The 15,397-nt window shown below is 42.7% G+C and overlaps 2 protein-coding genes across 3 annotated transcripts in view; one reads left to right on the top strand and one right to left on the bottom strand.

Moving 5' to 3' along the window:
* Positions 1-9,948, bottom strand: part of SEPTIN10 (septin 10) — a 91,307-nt gene extending 81,359 nt beyond the window's left edge. For both annotated transcript variants that reach the window (XM_045981813.1, XM_045981811.1), the window contains exon 1: positions 9,795-9,948. In XM_045981813.1, coding sequence (XP_045837769.1) covers positions 9,795-9,821 — 27 coding nt within the window. In that variant the 5' untranslated portion in view covers positions 9,822-9,948. The remainder of the gene's footprint in view (positions 1-9,794) is intronic.
* Positions 9,949-10,116: 168 nt separating this feature from the next.
* On the top strand, positions 10,117-14,856 carry SOWAHC (sosondowah ankyrin repeat domain family member C). The gene has a single exon (XM_045981892.1). It carries the CDS (start codon positions 10,638-10,640, stop codon positions 12,234-12,236), a length of 1,599 nt encoding a protein of 532 aa, XP_045837848.1. The 5' UTR covers positions 10,117-10,637; the 3' UTR covers positions 12,237-14,856.
* Positions 14,857-15,397: the final 541 nt, after the last annotated feature.

Below are 15,397 nucleotides of genomic sequence, written 5' to 3'. Positions count from 1 at the left end.
AAGGGGAACCCTCTTCCACTGTTGGTGGGAATGCAAGTTAGTGCAGCCACTTTGGAGAACAGTGTGGAGATTCCTGAAGAAATTAAGAATAGAGCTTCCCTATGACCCTGCAATTGCACTGCTGGGTATTTACCCCAAAGATACAGATGTAGTGAAAAGAAGAGCCATCTGTACCCCAATGTTTATTGCAGCAATGGCTACGGTCGCCAAACTGTGGAAAGAACCAAGATGCCCTTCAAAGGATGAATGGATAAGGAAGATGTGGTCCATATACACGATGGAGTATTATGCCTCCATCAGAAAAGGATGAATACACAACTTTTGTAGCAACATGGACGGGACTGGAAGAGATTATGCTGAGCGAAATAAGTCAAGCAGAGAGAGTCAAGTATCATATGGTCTCACTTATTTGTGGAGCATAACAAATAACATGGAGGACACATCGGGAGATGGAGAGGAGAGGGAGTTGAGGGAAACTGGAAGGGGAGATGAACCATGAGAGACTATGGACTCTGAAAAACAACCAGAGGGTTTTGAAGGGGTGGGGGGGGGGGGGAGGTTGAGGAACCAGGTGGTGGGTAATAGGGAGGGCACGTACTGCATGGAGCACTGGATGTGATGCCAAAACAATGAACACTGTTATGCTGTAAATAAACAAATAAAAAAAAATAAAATTAAAAAAAAAATCTTTAAAAAAAATTAAAATTTTAAAAGCACGGTTCTTCCTCTTCTCCCACACACTAAAATACAAACATATATACATACATACATACATACATACCAATACAAATAAGTAGTCTGGGACTATGTTAAGATCAAAACCAGTCTGGGAACGTCTAAAAGGTATGACATTATCTGTGTCTAGCCTGGTGGAAGGTGGAGCTTCATGAAAGCATAAATGTAGACCAAGAAATAGCTCTTGGCTGCCTGTAAGAATTCATAATTTCTGCATTTAACATTTAACAAGAATAAAACTATTCAAGGTGAACTTATTTTCCATATAAAGAGTAATCAACATCCATCCTCAACAACATACAATCATGGCTATGAAGGATACAAAGAATATTACAGGTTGCTCTTCCTGAAGGCAGATCATTTAATAGAGGGGGGAAATGCAAGACTCTTTAAAACTTAGTTGATGCAAAAAGTTAAGTAATAATACAAAACTTAAGTTAGGAGGTATTACAAGGTAGCATGTGACTAAGTGGCAAATGAGCAGTACGACAGATTATTAAGGATTAGGATTCTCTGGGAAAGCTTCAGAGAAGGTGGGACAGGAAACGGGTATTTCATTATCCTGTAGTGATTACAGGATCTGGATCAGTGGGAAAGAAGGATGTCTCTCCAGAAATATAACAAGGCACTGAGGCAGTAATTAATTTCAGGACATGAAAGTAAAGAATTATGAATCACAACTTCAAAATAGAAAATAAAACAAATGAGGAAAGACTCTACAATACAAACATTATCTTCAGTGAAGGATACTAAAAAAGAAACATAAATGAGTTCAGAAGCATTAGAGCTGAAAGAGGAAAGCAAAAATGCAGATAAGAGTTGAAAAAAATTCAGACACCATTTAAAAGCTTTGGTAAGGACAATCTAGAAAAGTGGGAAATTCTAAGTGCTTCTCTCAGGAGGCAGAAAAAGGCAGAGAACGTTATTTCAAGATCTACTATTGCAGTCAGCAATAAATAATTATACAGTCAAGATCTCTTAAATCATAGCACTTACGCAATTACTAATAGGGGACATGCTGGAGACAGTGGCAAAACAATATGGCCAATAGTAGATCTCACCATCACCAGTTGTAATTCCTTGAGCAAAATATGAAACTTGCCTGAATCTTGATATTCTCCTCTCTTAAAAAAAAAAAAAAAGTCTGAAAACCTGAGTACTAAGTGAGATATAACATAGTTCTTTATAAAATAAATGTAGAATGAAAACGAAAACACAACATACCCAAAATTGTCAGACACAGCTAAAGCCATGCTCTGAGGGAAAGTCACAAAACCAAGTCCATATGTATAAGAAAGGAAGAAAAGTCTCAAATCAGTGATCTAAGGTCTTCTCTCATAAACTTAGAAAAGGAAAAACAAAATAAATAGAGAAGAAAAAAAAAAGAAAGGAAATAAAGGTAAAACCAGAAATGTTATATTTAAAATAAGACAATAGAGAAAAATCAATGAACTAAAGCTGGTTCTTTGAAAAGATGAATGAAATTGACAAACTTCTAGCAAGAGGAACCAAGAAAGGCAGAAGACACAAATTAACCTTATCAAGAATATTACAGGGAATATCATTATAGACCCTGAAGACATCAAAATGATAATAACGGGAATATTATGAGCAACTCTATACACATAAATTTGACATCTTGGAAGGAATGGATCACAAAACCACCCATTAACAAAATTCACCCAATAAGAAATAATATTAATAGCCACATAAATACTAAGGAAATTAAATTTGCAAGTTTAAAGCTCTAAAAAAATAAACCTCTAGGTCCCAATGGTTTCACTGAAGGCTAGCAAACATTTAAAGAAGAATTAACAATTCTATACAAGCGCTTCTAGAAAAAAAAAAAAGGAGGAAACACTTCCCAATTAATTTTATGAAGTTATTATTACTCTGATACCAGACCAAGATAATACCTATACACCAATATACCTCATGAACTGATAAAACATCTACAAAAAAAAAATCTACATCTGTGACAGAAGACTGAATGCCTTCCCCTAAACAACACAAACAAAGCAAGGACATTTATTCTTACCACTCTTATTCAAATAATGCTACAAATCCTAAGCAGCACAAATGAAGCAGCAAGAAAAGGCAAACAGACTGGAAAGAAAGAAATAAAACTGTCACTATGTGTTAAATGATACAATTTTCTATGAGGACCATCCCAAGGATCTACTAGGAATCCCAATTCCAAGAATAAATGAATTCAGCAAGGTCAAAGGATACATGATAAACATACAGAAATCAACTGTATATCTACATGTAAACAATGAATATGTGGATGATGAAATTAAAATACAAGTTATAATTGCTTAAAAAATGAAATGGGTGGGAGGCGAGGCGAACCATAAGAGACTATGGACTCTGAAAAACAACCTGAGGGTTTTCAAGGGTCAGGGGTGGGAGGTTGGGGCAACCTGAGGGTTTTGAAGGGTCAGGGGTGGGAGGTTGGGGGAGCAGGTGGTGGGTAATGGGGAGGGCACGTTTTGCATGGAGCACTGGGTGTTGTGCAAAAAGAATGAATACTGTTACGCTGAAAAAATAAAATGGAAAAAAAAAATCCTGAAAAAAAAAAAAATGAAATGGGTGTAAATCTAACATGCAAGACTTGTATGCTGAAAGCTACATAATTGCTGATGGAAGAAATGAAAGAAAATATAAAGAAATGGGGAGAAGGGTGCCTGGGTGGCTCAGTGGTTTAAGCCTCTGCCTTTGACTCAGGTCATGATCCTGAGGTCCTGGGATCGAGTCCCGCATCGGGCTCTCTACTCAGCAGGAAGCCTGTTTCCTCCTCTCTCTGCCTGCTTGTGATCTCTGTCAAATAAATAAATAAAATATTAAAAAAAAAAGAAGAAGAAATGGGGAGAGATACCATGTCTGCAAATTGGAAGACTCAACATACTAGATTTCAATTCTCCTTAAATATAATGTAGTATGTATCAAAATCTGAGCAAAATTCTTTGTAGATATAGACCAGACTATTCTAAAACTTATAATGAAAGGCAAAGATACTAGAAAAACCAAAATAATTTTTGAAAAAAGCAAGAATAGGGGCAACTGGGTGACTCAGTTGATTAAGCGTCTGCCTTTGGCTCAGGTCATGATCCCAGGGTCCTGGGACGGAGCCCCATGTCAGGTTCCCTGCTCGGAACATGCTTGCTCTATCTCTGTCTCTTTCAAATAAATAAAATAAATTCTAAAATCTTCAAAAAGAAAAGAAAAAAAGAAGAAGAAAGTGAGAGGTATCAGTCTACTCTATTTCAAGGCTTATATAGCTACAAGAATCAAGACTGTGTGATAGTAGGGACCCAGAAATAGTGCCACACAAATATACTCACGGCTTTTTGACAAAAAGCAAAAGCAATTCAATAAAGAATAGATAGCATTTTTAAGAAATGGTGTTGGAACAACCATAAGTCAAAAAATGACACGATCTAAGTCCTTCACCTTATACAAAAATTAACTCAAAACAGGTCATGGGGTTGGGCTCATGTGGCTCACTCAGTGGCTCACTCAGTTAAGAATCCAACTCAATTTCAGCTCAGGTCATGATCTCAGGATCAGGGGATGGAGCCTTGCAGCGGGCTCCATCCTCAGCAGGGAGTCCTGATTGGGATTTCTCTTTCCCTCTCCCTCTGCCCCTCCCTCTGTTCACACTCTCTCTGTAAAATAAATAAATAAAATCTTTTTTAAAAAATGGGTCATGGGCACTGTTGGTGGGAATGCAAGTTAGTGCAGCCACTTTGGAGAACAGTGTGGAGATTCCTGAAGAAATTAAGAATAGAGCTTCCCTATGACCCTGCAATTGCACTGCTGGGTATTTACCCCAAAGATACAGATGTAGTGAAAAGAAGAGCCATCTGTACCCCAATGTTTATTGCAGCAATGGCCACGGTCGCCAAACTGTGGAAAGAACCAAGATGCCCTTCAAAGGATGAATGGATAAGGAAGATGTGGTCCATATACACGATGGAGTATTATGCCTCCATCAGAAAAGGATGAATACACAACTTTTGTAGCAACATGGACGGGACTGGAAGAGATTATGCTGAGCGAAATAAGTCAAGCAGAGAGAGTCAAGTATCATATGGTCTCACTTATTTGTGGAGCATAACAAATAACATGGAGGACACATGGGGAGATGGAGAGGAGAGGGAGTTGAGGGAAACTGGAAGGGGAGATGAACCATGAGAGACTATGGACTCTGAAAAACAACCAGAGGGTTTTGAAGGGGTGGGGGGGGGGAGGTTGAGGAACCAGGTGGTGGGTAATAGGGAGGGCACGTACTGCATGGAGCACTGGGTGTGATGCCAAAACAATGAACACTGTTATGCTGTAAATAAACAAATAAAAAAAAATACAAAAAAAAATGGGTCATGGGCATAAATGTAAAATAATAAACTATAAAACTTTTAGGAAAAAGATGAGAAAACATTTGGGATCTAGGATTAGGCAAAGAGTTCTACAACTTAACACCAAAAGAATAATACATTGGAGGAAAATTATTAAAAAGACTCTGCAAAAGAGTCTTTTCTTTTTTTTAAGTTTTCAGCATAACAGTATTCATTGTTTTTGCACCACACCCAGTGCTCCACGCAATACGTACCCTCTCTATAACCCACCACCTGGTTCCCCAACCTCCCACCCCCGCCCCTTCAAAACTCTCTGGTTGTTTTTCAGAGTCCATAGTCTCTCATGGTTCATCTCCCCTTCCAATTTCCCTCAACTCCCTTCTCCTCTCCATCTCCCCATGTGTCCTCCATGTTATTTGTTATGCTCCACAAATAAGTGAGACCATATGATACTTGGCTCTCTCTGCTTGACTTATTTCGCTCAGCATAATCTCTTCCAGTCCCGTCCATGTTGCTACAAAAGTTGTGTATTCATCCTTTCTGATGGAGGCATAATACTCCATCGTGTATATGGACCACATCTTCCTTATCCATTCGTCCATTGAAGGGCATCTTGGTTCTTTCCACAGTTTGGCGACCATGGCCATTACTGCTATAAACATTGGGGTAGAGATGGCCCTTCTTTTCACTACATCTGTATCTTTGGGGTAAATACCCAGCAGTGCAATTGCAGGGTCATAGGGAAGCTCTATTCTTAATTTCTTCAGGAATCTCCACACTGTTCTCCAAAGTGGCTGCACCAACTTGCATTCCCACCAACAGTATAAGAGGGTTCCCCTTTCTCTACATCCTCTCCAACACACTTTGTTTCCTGCCTTGCTAATTTTGGCCATTCTAACTGGTGTAAGGTATCTCAATGTGGTTTTAATTTGAATCTCCCTGATGGCTAGTGATGATGAACATTTTTTCATGTGTCTGATAGCCATTTGCATGTCTTCGTTGGAGAAGTGTCTGTTCATATCTTCTGCCCATTTTTGGATATGATTATCTGTTTTGTGTGTGTTGAGTTTGAGAAGTTCTTTATAGATCCTGGATATCAACCTTTTGTCTGTACTGTCATTTGCAAATATCTTCTCCCATTCCGTGGGTTGCCTCTTTGTTTTGTTTTTGTTTTTTGTTTTTTTTTTAAAGATTTTATTTATTTATTTGACAGATAGAGATCACAAGTAGGGAGAGAGGCAGGCATAGAGAGAGAGAGAGGAGGAAGCAGGCTCCCCGCCGAGCAGAGAGCCCGATGCGGGGCTCGATCCCAGGATGCTGGGATCACGACCTGAGCGAAAGGCAGAGGCTTAACCCACTGAGCCACCCAGGTGCCCCCTGTTTTGTTGACTGTTTCCTTTGCTGGGCAGAAGCTTTGGATCTTGATGAAGTCCCAAAAGTTCATTTTCGTTTTTGTTTCCTTGGCCTTTGGAGACATATCTTGAAAGAAGTTGCTGTGGCTGATATCAAAGAGGTTACTCTCTATGTTCTCCTCTGGGATTCTGATAGATTCCTGTCTCACGCTGAAGTCTTTTATCCATTTCGAATTTATCTTTGTGTACGGGGTAAGAGAATGGTCGAGTTTCACTCTTCTACATATAGCTGTCCAGTTTTCCCAGCACCATTTATTGAAGAGACTGTCTTTTTTCCCCTGTATATTTTTTCCTGTTTTGTTGAAGATTATTTGACCATAGAGTTGAGGGTCCATATCTGGGCTCTCCACTCTGTTCTGGTCTATGTGTCTGTTTTTATGCCAGTACCACACTGTCTTGGTGATCACAGCTTTGTAGTAAAGCTTGAAATCAGGTAATGTGATGCTGCCAGTTTTGTTTTTGTTTTTCAACATTTCCTTAGCAATTTGGGGTCTCTTCTAATTCCATACAAATTTTAGGATTATTTGCTCCAGCTCTGCAAAAGAGTCTTTTAAGAGGACAAGGAAAAAAGCAATAGGCTGAGAGAAAAGATTTGCAACTACATGTCAAGAAAGGACAGGCACCAGACATATATCTAACAAAGGGGAAAAAAAAAACAACCTCTAAAATCAACAGTAAAAAAATCCAGTTAGCAAATGGGCTAAAGAAATGAAGAGACATGTGCTGTGAAAAACACTAGGTGTTACAGGCAACTGATGAATTGTTGAACACTGTATCAAAAACTAATGATGTACTGTATGTTGGCTAACTAAACGTCATTTAAAAAAAAGGAAAAAAAAAAGAAATGAGACATTTCACTGAAGAGGACATGCAGATAATAAATAAGCCCATGAAAAGATGCTAAACATCATTAACCATCATGCAAATGCAAATTAAATTAAAACCAGACACCTGTCATAATACATACATAGCTACTAAAATCTAAATAAAAAATCAGGAACACTAAATGCTGATGGGGATGCAAGGAGACTGCCCCCACATACATCGCTGGTGGGAACGTACAATGGTTGCAGAAACTCTGGAAAGCAGTTTTAACAGTTTCTCATCAAAACTAAGCATGCAGGACAGTGGGTGGCTCAGGCAGTTAAGTGTCTGCCTTCAGCTCAGGTCATGATCCCAGGGCCTGGGATGGAGTCTGGCATCAGGCTCCTTGCTCAGTGGGAAGCCTGCTTCTCCCTCTGCTGCTCCCCCTGCTCTCTCTCTCCAACAAATAAAATATTTTTTAAAAAACCAAAAAACTAATAAGCATGCAACTGCCATGTGAACCAGCAACTATACTCCTGGGCATTTATCCCAGAGAAATGAAGACTTATGTTACATGACATGTTACTGTACTGCAATGTTTACAGCAACATTATTCATAGTAGCCCAACGATGGAAACAACTAGGTGTTCTTCAAACAAAGTGTGATACATCCATACCATTGAATACTACTCAGCAATTAAAAGGCACAAACTAATGACATGCAACCACCTGGATGAAATCGCCAGAGAATTTTCCTCTACGAAAAAAATCCAATCCAAAAAGGTTAGGTACCATGTGATTCTGTTATATAGCAGTCTTGAAATGAGAAAAGTATAGAAACGAAAAACAGATTAGTGGTTGTCAGGGGTTAAGGTGGAAGTGGTATAGAATGAAGTGGATGTGGTATAAATGGACAATCTGAGGGATCCTGTGGTGATGGCAAGTTCTCAATATTCTCAGTATCAATTACAATGCCCTGGTTGTGGTCTTGTACTATGGTTTTGCAAGATGTTATAATTGAAGAAAACTGGATAAATGGTACAGGGGGATTTCTATTATTTACCAACTGCACGATTACATCTGAATCCTCAATTACCTCAAAATAAAAGGTTTAATTAGAAAATAAAGGGAGCATTATTGCAAAATAAGTACACCAACTCACAAGAAATACAATACCAATTAAATAAAGTGCTCTCTTTAGCTCAAGTTTAATTCTGAAGATTATTCTGAATCAGTTTATAAAACACATTTTCCTCATCTACATACCCACACCAAGGAACCCTAACACAGTTCAGACAGAAAAACAGAGTTCTCTGAACACGTGATAAAAGTGCAGAGATCTCGGGCTGTATCAGAGAGAAAAATCCTTATCCAGGCTCTATCAAAGAAACTGGCTGTATAACTTCCACAGATCACCTTACCTCTAAGGCTACAATCTGAACTCTGTTCCTACTACCTAACTCAGGAGACTGCTTAAGCCAGTAGTTCCCAAACGTTCCGGTCTCAGGCCCCCAAAGAACCTTCTCTTACCTGGATTACAACCATTAATATTTACAGCATTAGTAATTAAAAGAACTTTTTTAAAAGACAAGTACACACATGAGGCCTCAGAAAGGTGAGGTCATCCCACCTCACACAGTCTCTGGAAAACTCAATGTATACTTAGAAAGAGGGTGAAAAGGGGTAACTCCTTGGTATTGTTATGAAAATAATTCTGACCACACTTTGAGAACCACTAGCTTACTATCAAATGAGGTAAATATTTAAATGATTTTAAAAGTATAAAACATTGAACAAATCATTGAACAAAACATACTTTCTTTTATGTTCAAGGCTGCCAAGCCAGAAAAAAAAAAAAGCTCAAATCCTAATGGAGGACAACTAGGACCAGCGCACAGTTGGTAAGAGGAGGGAGCTTCTTCAGAGCCCAAGGAAGCTGGGCTCCAGTGAGTATGGTCAGGGAAGAGTGTACGACCGTAAACTACCACACTACCGTTGGGTTAATCCGCTCCGCACGTCCAGAACCGTTATGAAAATGACGGACCCACATCACTGTTTCAGATTTAACTTTGGGCGAGACAGGGAAGCCGTGCAAAACTTCCAGCCACTCCAGCCCCGCGCTCTCGGCGAGCTGTGGGGGTCCGCCCCGGGCCCCGCTTCTGGGGGCGAGGGACGGCCCCGCCCGGCGTCTCCCGCTCGGTCGCAGGAGAAACAGAACCCCTCCTCCCCACCCGCGTCGGACCAGGCGGCCGCGGGAGCCCGGGGAGGACCGGGCGAGGGGGCAGCAGCGGCTGAGGAGGGGCGGGGCTCACAATCCCCGCCCGGACTGGACGCGGTCGGACTGGGCTGCGAGCTCCGCGCTCCGCGCTGAGGAAATTACGCTGTGACCCCGGGAAACGCGGGGCGGGGGTCCTGGGAGTCGGGCCCTGGGGTAGCAGGCAGTGCTGGGCAGCAGACGGGGCGTGAGGGGTCGACCGGGACTCACCAGGTGCCGCGCCACCTCAGAGGTCATAGTCCCGAGCGAGAGCTGAACGAAGGCGGGGGGGGTCCCAGCGAAGCGGGGGGTCTCAGCCCCTGCCCCCGATCAGAGCGTCCAGACCACGAACAGAGCAAAGCCGGGCCGGGAAGGGTGGAACGCGCGGGGGGGGGGGGGGGGGGGGGCAGGCCGGAGGCGGGTATAACAGGCGGGGCCAGCCTCCGCGGGGGGGTGGGGCAGTATTATGGGGGGGCAGGAAAAGGGGAGGAGCCAAGCCAAGTGGCCTCAGTGACGCGAGGGCGCCGAGCGGGAGGGTGGAGGCCCTACGAGGCAGGGCGCGCGCCATTAGCCGGGCAAAATCGTTGCGCGCGCGCGAAGCGAATTTCTCAGAAGAGGGCCCCTAGACGTCTTAGAGAACGACAAATCCATGCAGGGGGAGGGTGACTGGAGGAAGTTCGGGAGAAGATGCGAGGAAACAAATCTCCACGGCCAGCGGAGAGCCGCGAGTACGTGCAGTGATTGGAGGCCCGCACGAAGGCCGGAAGTGGGAGGGCCATGAGGCGGGGAAGGGGCGTGCCCGCCGGCGGCGGGCCGGAGCCGAACTAGCGGCCACCGGAAGTGGGCGGGCTCCGGGGCGGGTTGAAGCCAGCGGGGCGGGGCTGGCGGGGGCGTGTTCTCCCGGGGCGCGGCCCCAGTAAGGCGGTGGTGGCGTCTCCCGCCACCGACGCCCAGGCGCGAATCCCGAGGAGCGGTACGGTTCTACCCTACGTCGGTCAGAAGCCAGCGTTTTGAAGCCGGCAGAGATGGGGCCAGGTTGAGCCGCCCGCCGCCAGACGAGCAGCGCGGCCAAGAATGGAAGGGTCGGCGGAGCTCAGTCCCGAAGCAGTGCTGCGCTTCCTCTCGGAGCGCGGGGGTCGGGCCCGGCACGCCGAGCTGGTGCAGCACTTCAGGGGTGCCTTGGGCGGCGAGCCCGAGCAGCGTACCCGCGCCCGCGCCCTTTTCAAGGAGCTGGTCAATGCCATAGCCACGGTGCGCACCGACCCTGCCGACGGCTCTAAATACGTGCACCTTAAAAAGAGGTTCTTGGAGGGGGCCACGTCGTCCGAAGCCGTGTCCCCACGGGACCTGCCGAGCATCTCGGTGACTGCAGAGCCCGAATCCAGCAGCTGCTCCCTGGGGGCGCCCGACGGCCTGGTCGAGACCCGGGAGAGCGGCCTGTGCCCAGAGGCGGCGTCCCCGAGTCCGGGTTGCGAGCCGAGCGATAGGGAGCCCCAGGCCGGAGAGAGCCGGAATGAGCCGCCCTTCAACGGCGGGGCCCGGAGGAAAAACTCGCGGCGAGACGTGCAGACTCCCACCCGGGGACCGGTCCCCGGGCCCAGTGAGGACCTAGCGCCCCCGCCCCACGGCTGCGGAGAAATGGACTCGGGCAGCTCCCCCGGGGGGGTGGCCACCCCAAGGTCTACCCGCCAGAACCTCCGGGACCTTGTGATGGGCAGCTCCCCGCAGCTGAAGAGGAGCGTTTGTCCAGGGGGGAGCAGCCCGGGGAGCTTCTCTGGGGGAGTACGCGGCAAAGGCGGGGGCGACTCAGACAGCGCATCGGTCGCTTCGTCCTCGGCAGAGGAGGAGAGCAGCGGTGGGGGTTCGGTGACGCTGGATCCTCTAGAACATGCGTGGATGCTCTCAGCCTCAGACGGCAAGTGGGACAGCCTGGAAGGGTTGCTCACCTGCGAGCCTGGCCTGCTCGCCAAGCGAGACTTCATCACCGGCTTCACCTGCCTGCACTGGGCCGCCAAGCATGGCAGGCAGGAGCTCCTGGCCATGCTGGTCAACTTCGCTAACAAACACCAGCTGCCAGTGAACATCAACGCCAGGACAAGCGGAGGCTACACTGCCCTGCACTTAGCTGCCATGCACGGGCACGTGGAGGTGGTGAAGTTGCTGGTGGGGGCTTACGACGCAGACGTGGACATCAGGGACTACAGTGGGAAAAAGGCCTCTCAGTACCTGAGTCAGAGCATCGCGGAGGAAATCAAGAACCTGGTGGGAGCCCTAGACGAGGACGATGGAGAGAGTGCCACTGACAGCGGGGGTGGGCGCTGGAGGCTTTCAAAGGTGCTCCCTTCACACCTCATTACCTACAAACTCTCACACGTCCTGGAGGATGGAGGGAATCATCACCATCATCATCACCACCACCACCACCACTTGACTGAGGGATGGGCTGGAGGCAAAGCAAAGGATCCAGGTCGCAAGGCCTCCGGCAGCTCTAGTGGACGAATAAAACCCAGACTCAACAAAATCCGCTTCAGGACCCAGATCATCCACACTACACCCTCGTTCAGAGACCCGGAGCAGCCACTGGAGGAGGGGGAGGAGGAAGAGGAGGAACGGGCTCTTAAAGGTCACTCATCTTCATTCAAATTGAGGCCGAAATCCAATGTATTTGGGTAAAAATAATTTCGTTTAGAAAATTCTAGGTTTATTGGTCTTCAGGAATAGAATACACACTATAGGCTAGTAAGTGAGACTAGAAAAGAGGCTAAATTCTGCATTCTTACTTGGGGAGTTGGAATGGCTGGAAGGAATTCTCCTAGCATTCTGGATTAAGTAGGTTTCCAAGTGATTTCATCAAACCTGCCCTAGGCCTCTTTTTCCTGTGCGGCCCCTCTGACCTGGAGTCCCTGTTTCTGAGGACTGGGAATGTATTTAAATTGGGTGTACAGAATTGATGGTTGAGGGTTCCTTTGATTTTACAATTACTGGATGCCATGCAAAATAAGGAATATTGCACTTTTATGTTTCTGTTTTTAAAAGTGGTTACTCTTCCAAGAGCAACAAGGAGTGCAAGTTATAATGAAATTTTAAGTGAACAAAACTACATACTGCCCTGGTTTTTTGTTTTTTACTAATTGCATTTACCTTTTAAAATACTACTGAAGGTCAGGTCATAGTTGAAAAGCGAAAATACTATTTAGTGAATAAAAATGGTATCCTGTTTATATTGTAAGTAGTGCTCAACTATTTTTTAAAAAAACAATTTCAACTTTAATCACTGAACTAAATAAATAAGCAGTATTCATTTTTGAGGTAATCTGTAGCGTGGTTTCCTCTTAACTCTAGTATCATTGCACTCAGTGTTAAGGTACATTATTAATACAAAAATTATTTAAAGAGAACACTTAACCTATGGTACTTTTAAGTAAAACATTGCCTTTGGTTCTGATTCTCACTAATTTGTTTTGCTATTCTAAAAGTCTAAATTTGCCAGAGTTTTAATTCTAGGGATCATATAACCATTGGTTCTATTTGACAAGACCCTGTTTGGTTGTACTTAGAAGTGAATTGCCTACAGAAGCTGTTTCTGATTTAGATGACTAACAAAAATTGGCATAAAGGTTAGTGAGCCTATGCTTCTGTGAAGTAATTATTAAATCAATGATTCTCACATAAGGTACACTTTACTAAGAAAGTACACTCATAGTCTGTGCTTTGTAGCAATGTTTGCATATGTTTCTAATACTTTAAATTTTCCAGTGTTTCCTTGAATTTGTTAGAGGCGTACAGTGAAATTATTGAAAAGCTGTGTAGTAAATCTACCCAGTTAAAAATAGCACTTTATAAAAGGGAAAAGAGGTGGGACTATTTCTTTATTTAAAAGCTGCTGGCTATTGAATTCTTTTTGTAAGTAAGTGGAAAAATACCTTTCATTAAGATTACAGAGTTAAGTGTAGTTCTTAATCACATTTCATTCAAATTTGTTAAATGTCTATATAATTATTATAAAATTTAACTCACAAGCTTATTAAATCAATTTGTAACAAGATTCAAAACAACTTCCCGGGAGATTAATTCTCACAAGTTCTGCTCCCTTAGTCTTTTTGGTCTCCGTACTGCTGAAACTAAGTACCTGGAGCCCTTAGAGATTAAGGAGTGAGTTAACAGCTTGCAGAGTGAATGAACCAGTATATAAATGGCACAGAACTGAAGGTTAGAGAGTTCTTAGATCTTTACTTTACCAGTTTTTAGAAATTTGTACCATGTGTGTCACACCTTTCTAGATAGCAATTGAATTTGTTTAAAGACATATCAGAAATACTCATAAAATACATAAATTATTACCCATTTGTGTGGCTTTTAGTTTTAGATTATGGAAATAGGCTATGTACATTTGGGAAGCACTTTTAACCATACATATGGGTAAAAACAGTCTAATTTTGTATATTAGAGGGTCCTTGAAGATGAAAAGCAGTCATTTGTTTGGAATTATTTATATATATCTATACATATCTCTATAGATATATCTATATAGATATATCTCTATATATATATACCTGTATCTAGTGCAGAACAAGCTATATAACTTCCCAGCGAGGAATCTTACATTTCATTGACATATAAAGCTAAAATGAACTATGAAATGTAGATACTTCAGAACCATCTAAATGTTCTATTGAGGTCGGTATTAATCTCAAAATGTATATATTAGTAACTAATTACACAAAATCTATAATTTATTGGATCTTTAGAGGTTGAGTCAGTACTTCAGTTTAACCTGCTTTTCACACTAAAGATTTTAACTTCCAATAAAATCTAACTTTAAATTTTCAAAAATCATTCCTAAGAGGAACTACTTTTAGCATTCCTTGTCATGATGTGCTTATGTGCAATAAGTATAGCATTTTCAGCTACTTAAATTCTACATTCCTCTTTTTCAGTTTCCAAATTGAGATTATTAAAAGCAAATGATATGTGTAATTTGATTTTATGGAGTTGTCTGCCGTTAATGGAAATATGTATGTCAATTACTTAGATGTTTGTTGATATGAAACTGTGGTATAGACAACCCAAGTATGTCCATGTGTTTCTTATAGATACACTTGAAACTAGTGAATGTTTGGTCACAATTCTCTTCAATTCCTTGGTGTGTAAAATGCAGCTAGTTTATACAACTTGAAAATCTGGTACTATTTTTTCATGACTGAAATCTTGGGAGTCCAGGATGCCTCATCTCTTATTTTTTAAATGAGTGAAACTTTAGGAGTTTATAGAGTGTGTAATTTGTAAAAGTTTGTTTTGTCAAAATAAAAGGTTCACACTACATTTTTTCTCTGAATTGTCTAAATCACTGTAGCCCTTTATACTTCTTACCTGTGTAGTGTTTTATTGTTCACAGTTCACAGTGCCTTTCGAAGTTTCCCATTTATTTGATCCCTTTCCTATCCCTTAAAGTTGTTAAGGGAATGAAGGTTGATGGCTCTTCAGGGTTATGAAGTAAATGGCAGCTAGCAAGATTTTAAGATTAAGTGCTTTTCTACAATATTTTCTGCACTTCAAATTGCCAATTTTGGGCAAAACAACTGTAGTTTGTTTTCAGTATTGGAGGAATCAACTTGGACAGAAGGGGTAGTACCTTCACCACTACATTAAAAAAAAAAAAAAAGTATAGTTCACGCACATACCAACTAACCTGAACCCTTCCAACCCAGACAGATCTTAAACATATGGGAATACCTTTTTAAATTTTCTCCAGTATCCATTTGCTTTGGTCATTAATGAGCTCATTTCCTCACCAAATAAATACTTTAATCTCTATTTTAACAAAATTAACCTCT

Source organism: Meles meles, chromosome 16 (assembly GCF_922984935.1).
Source record: "Meles meles chromosome 16, mMelMel3.1 paternal haplotype, whole genome shotgun sequence".
Classification (NCBI taxonomy): domain Eukaryota; kingdom Metazoa; phylum Chordata; class Mammalia; order Carnivora; family Mustelidae; genus Meles; species Meles meles.
The sequence above is the reverse complement of the archived record's forward strand: the minus strand, read 5'-3'. Positions and strand labels throughout refer to the sequence as shown.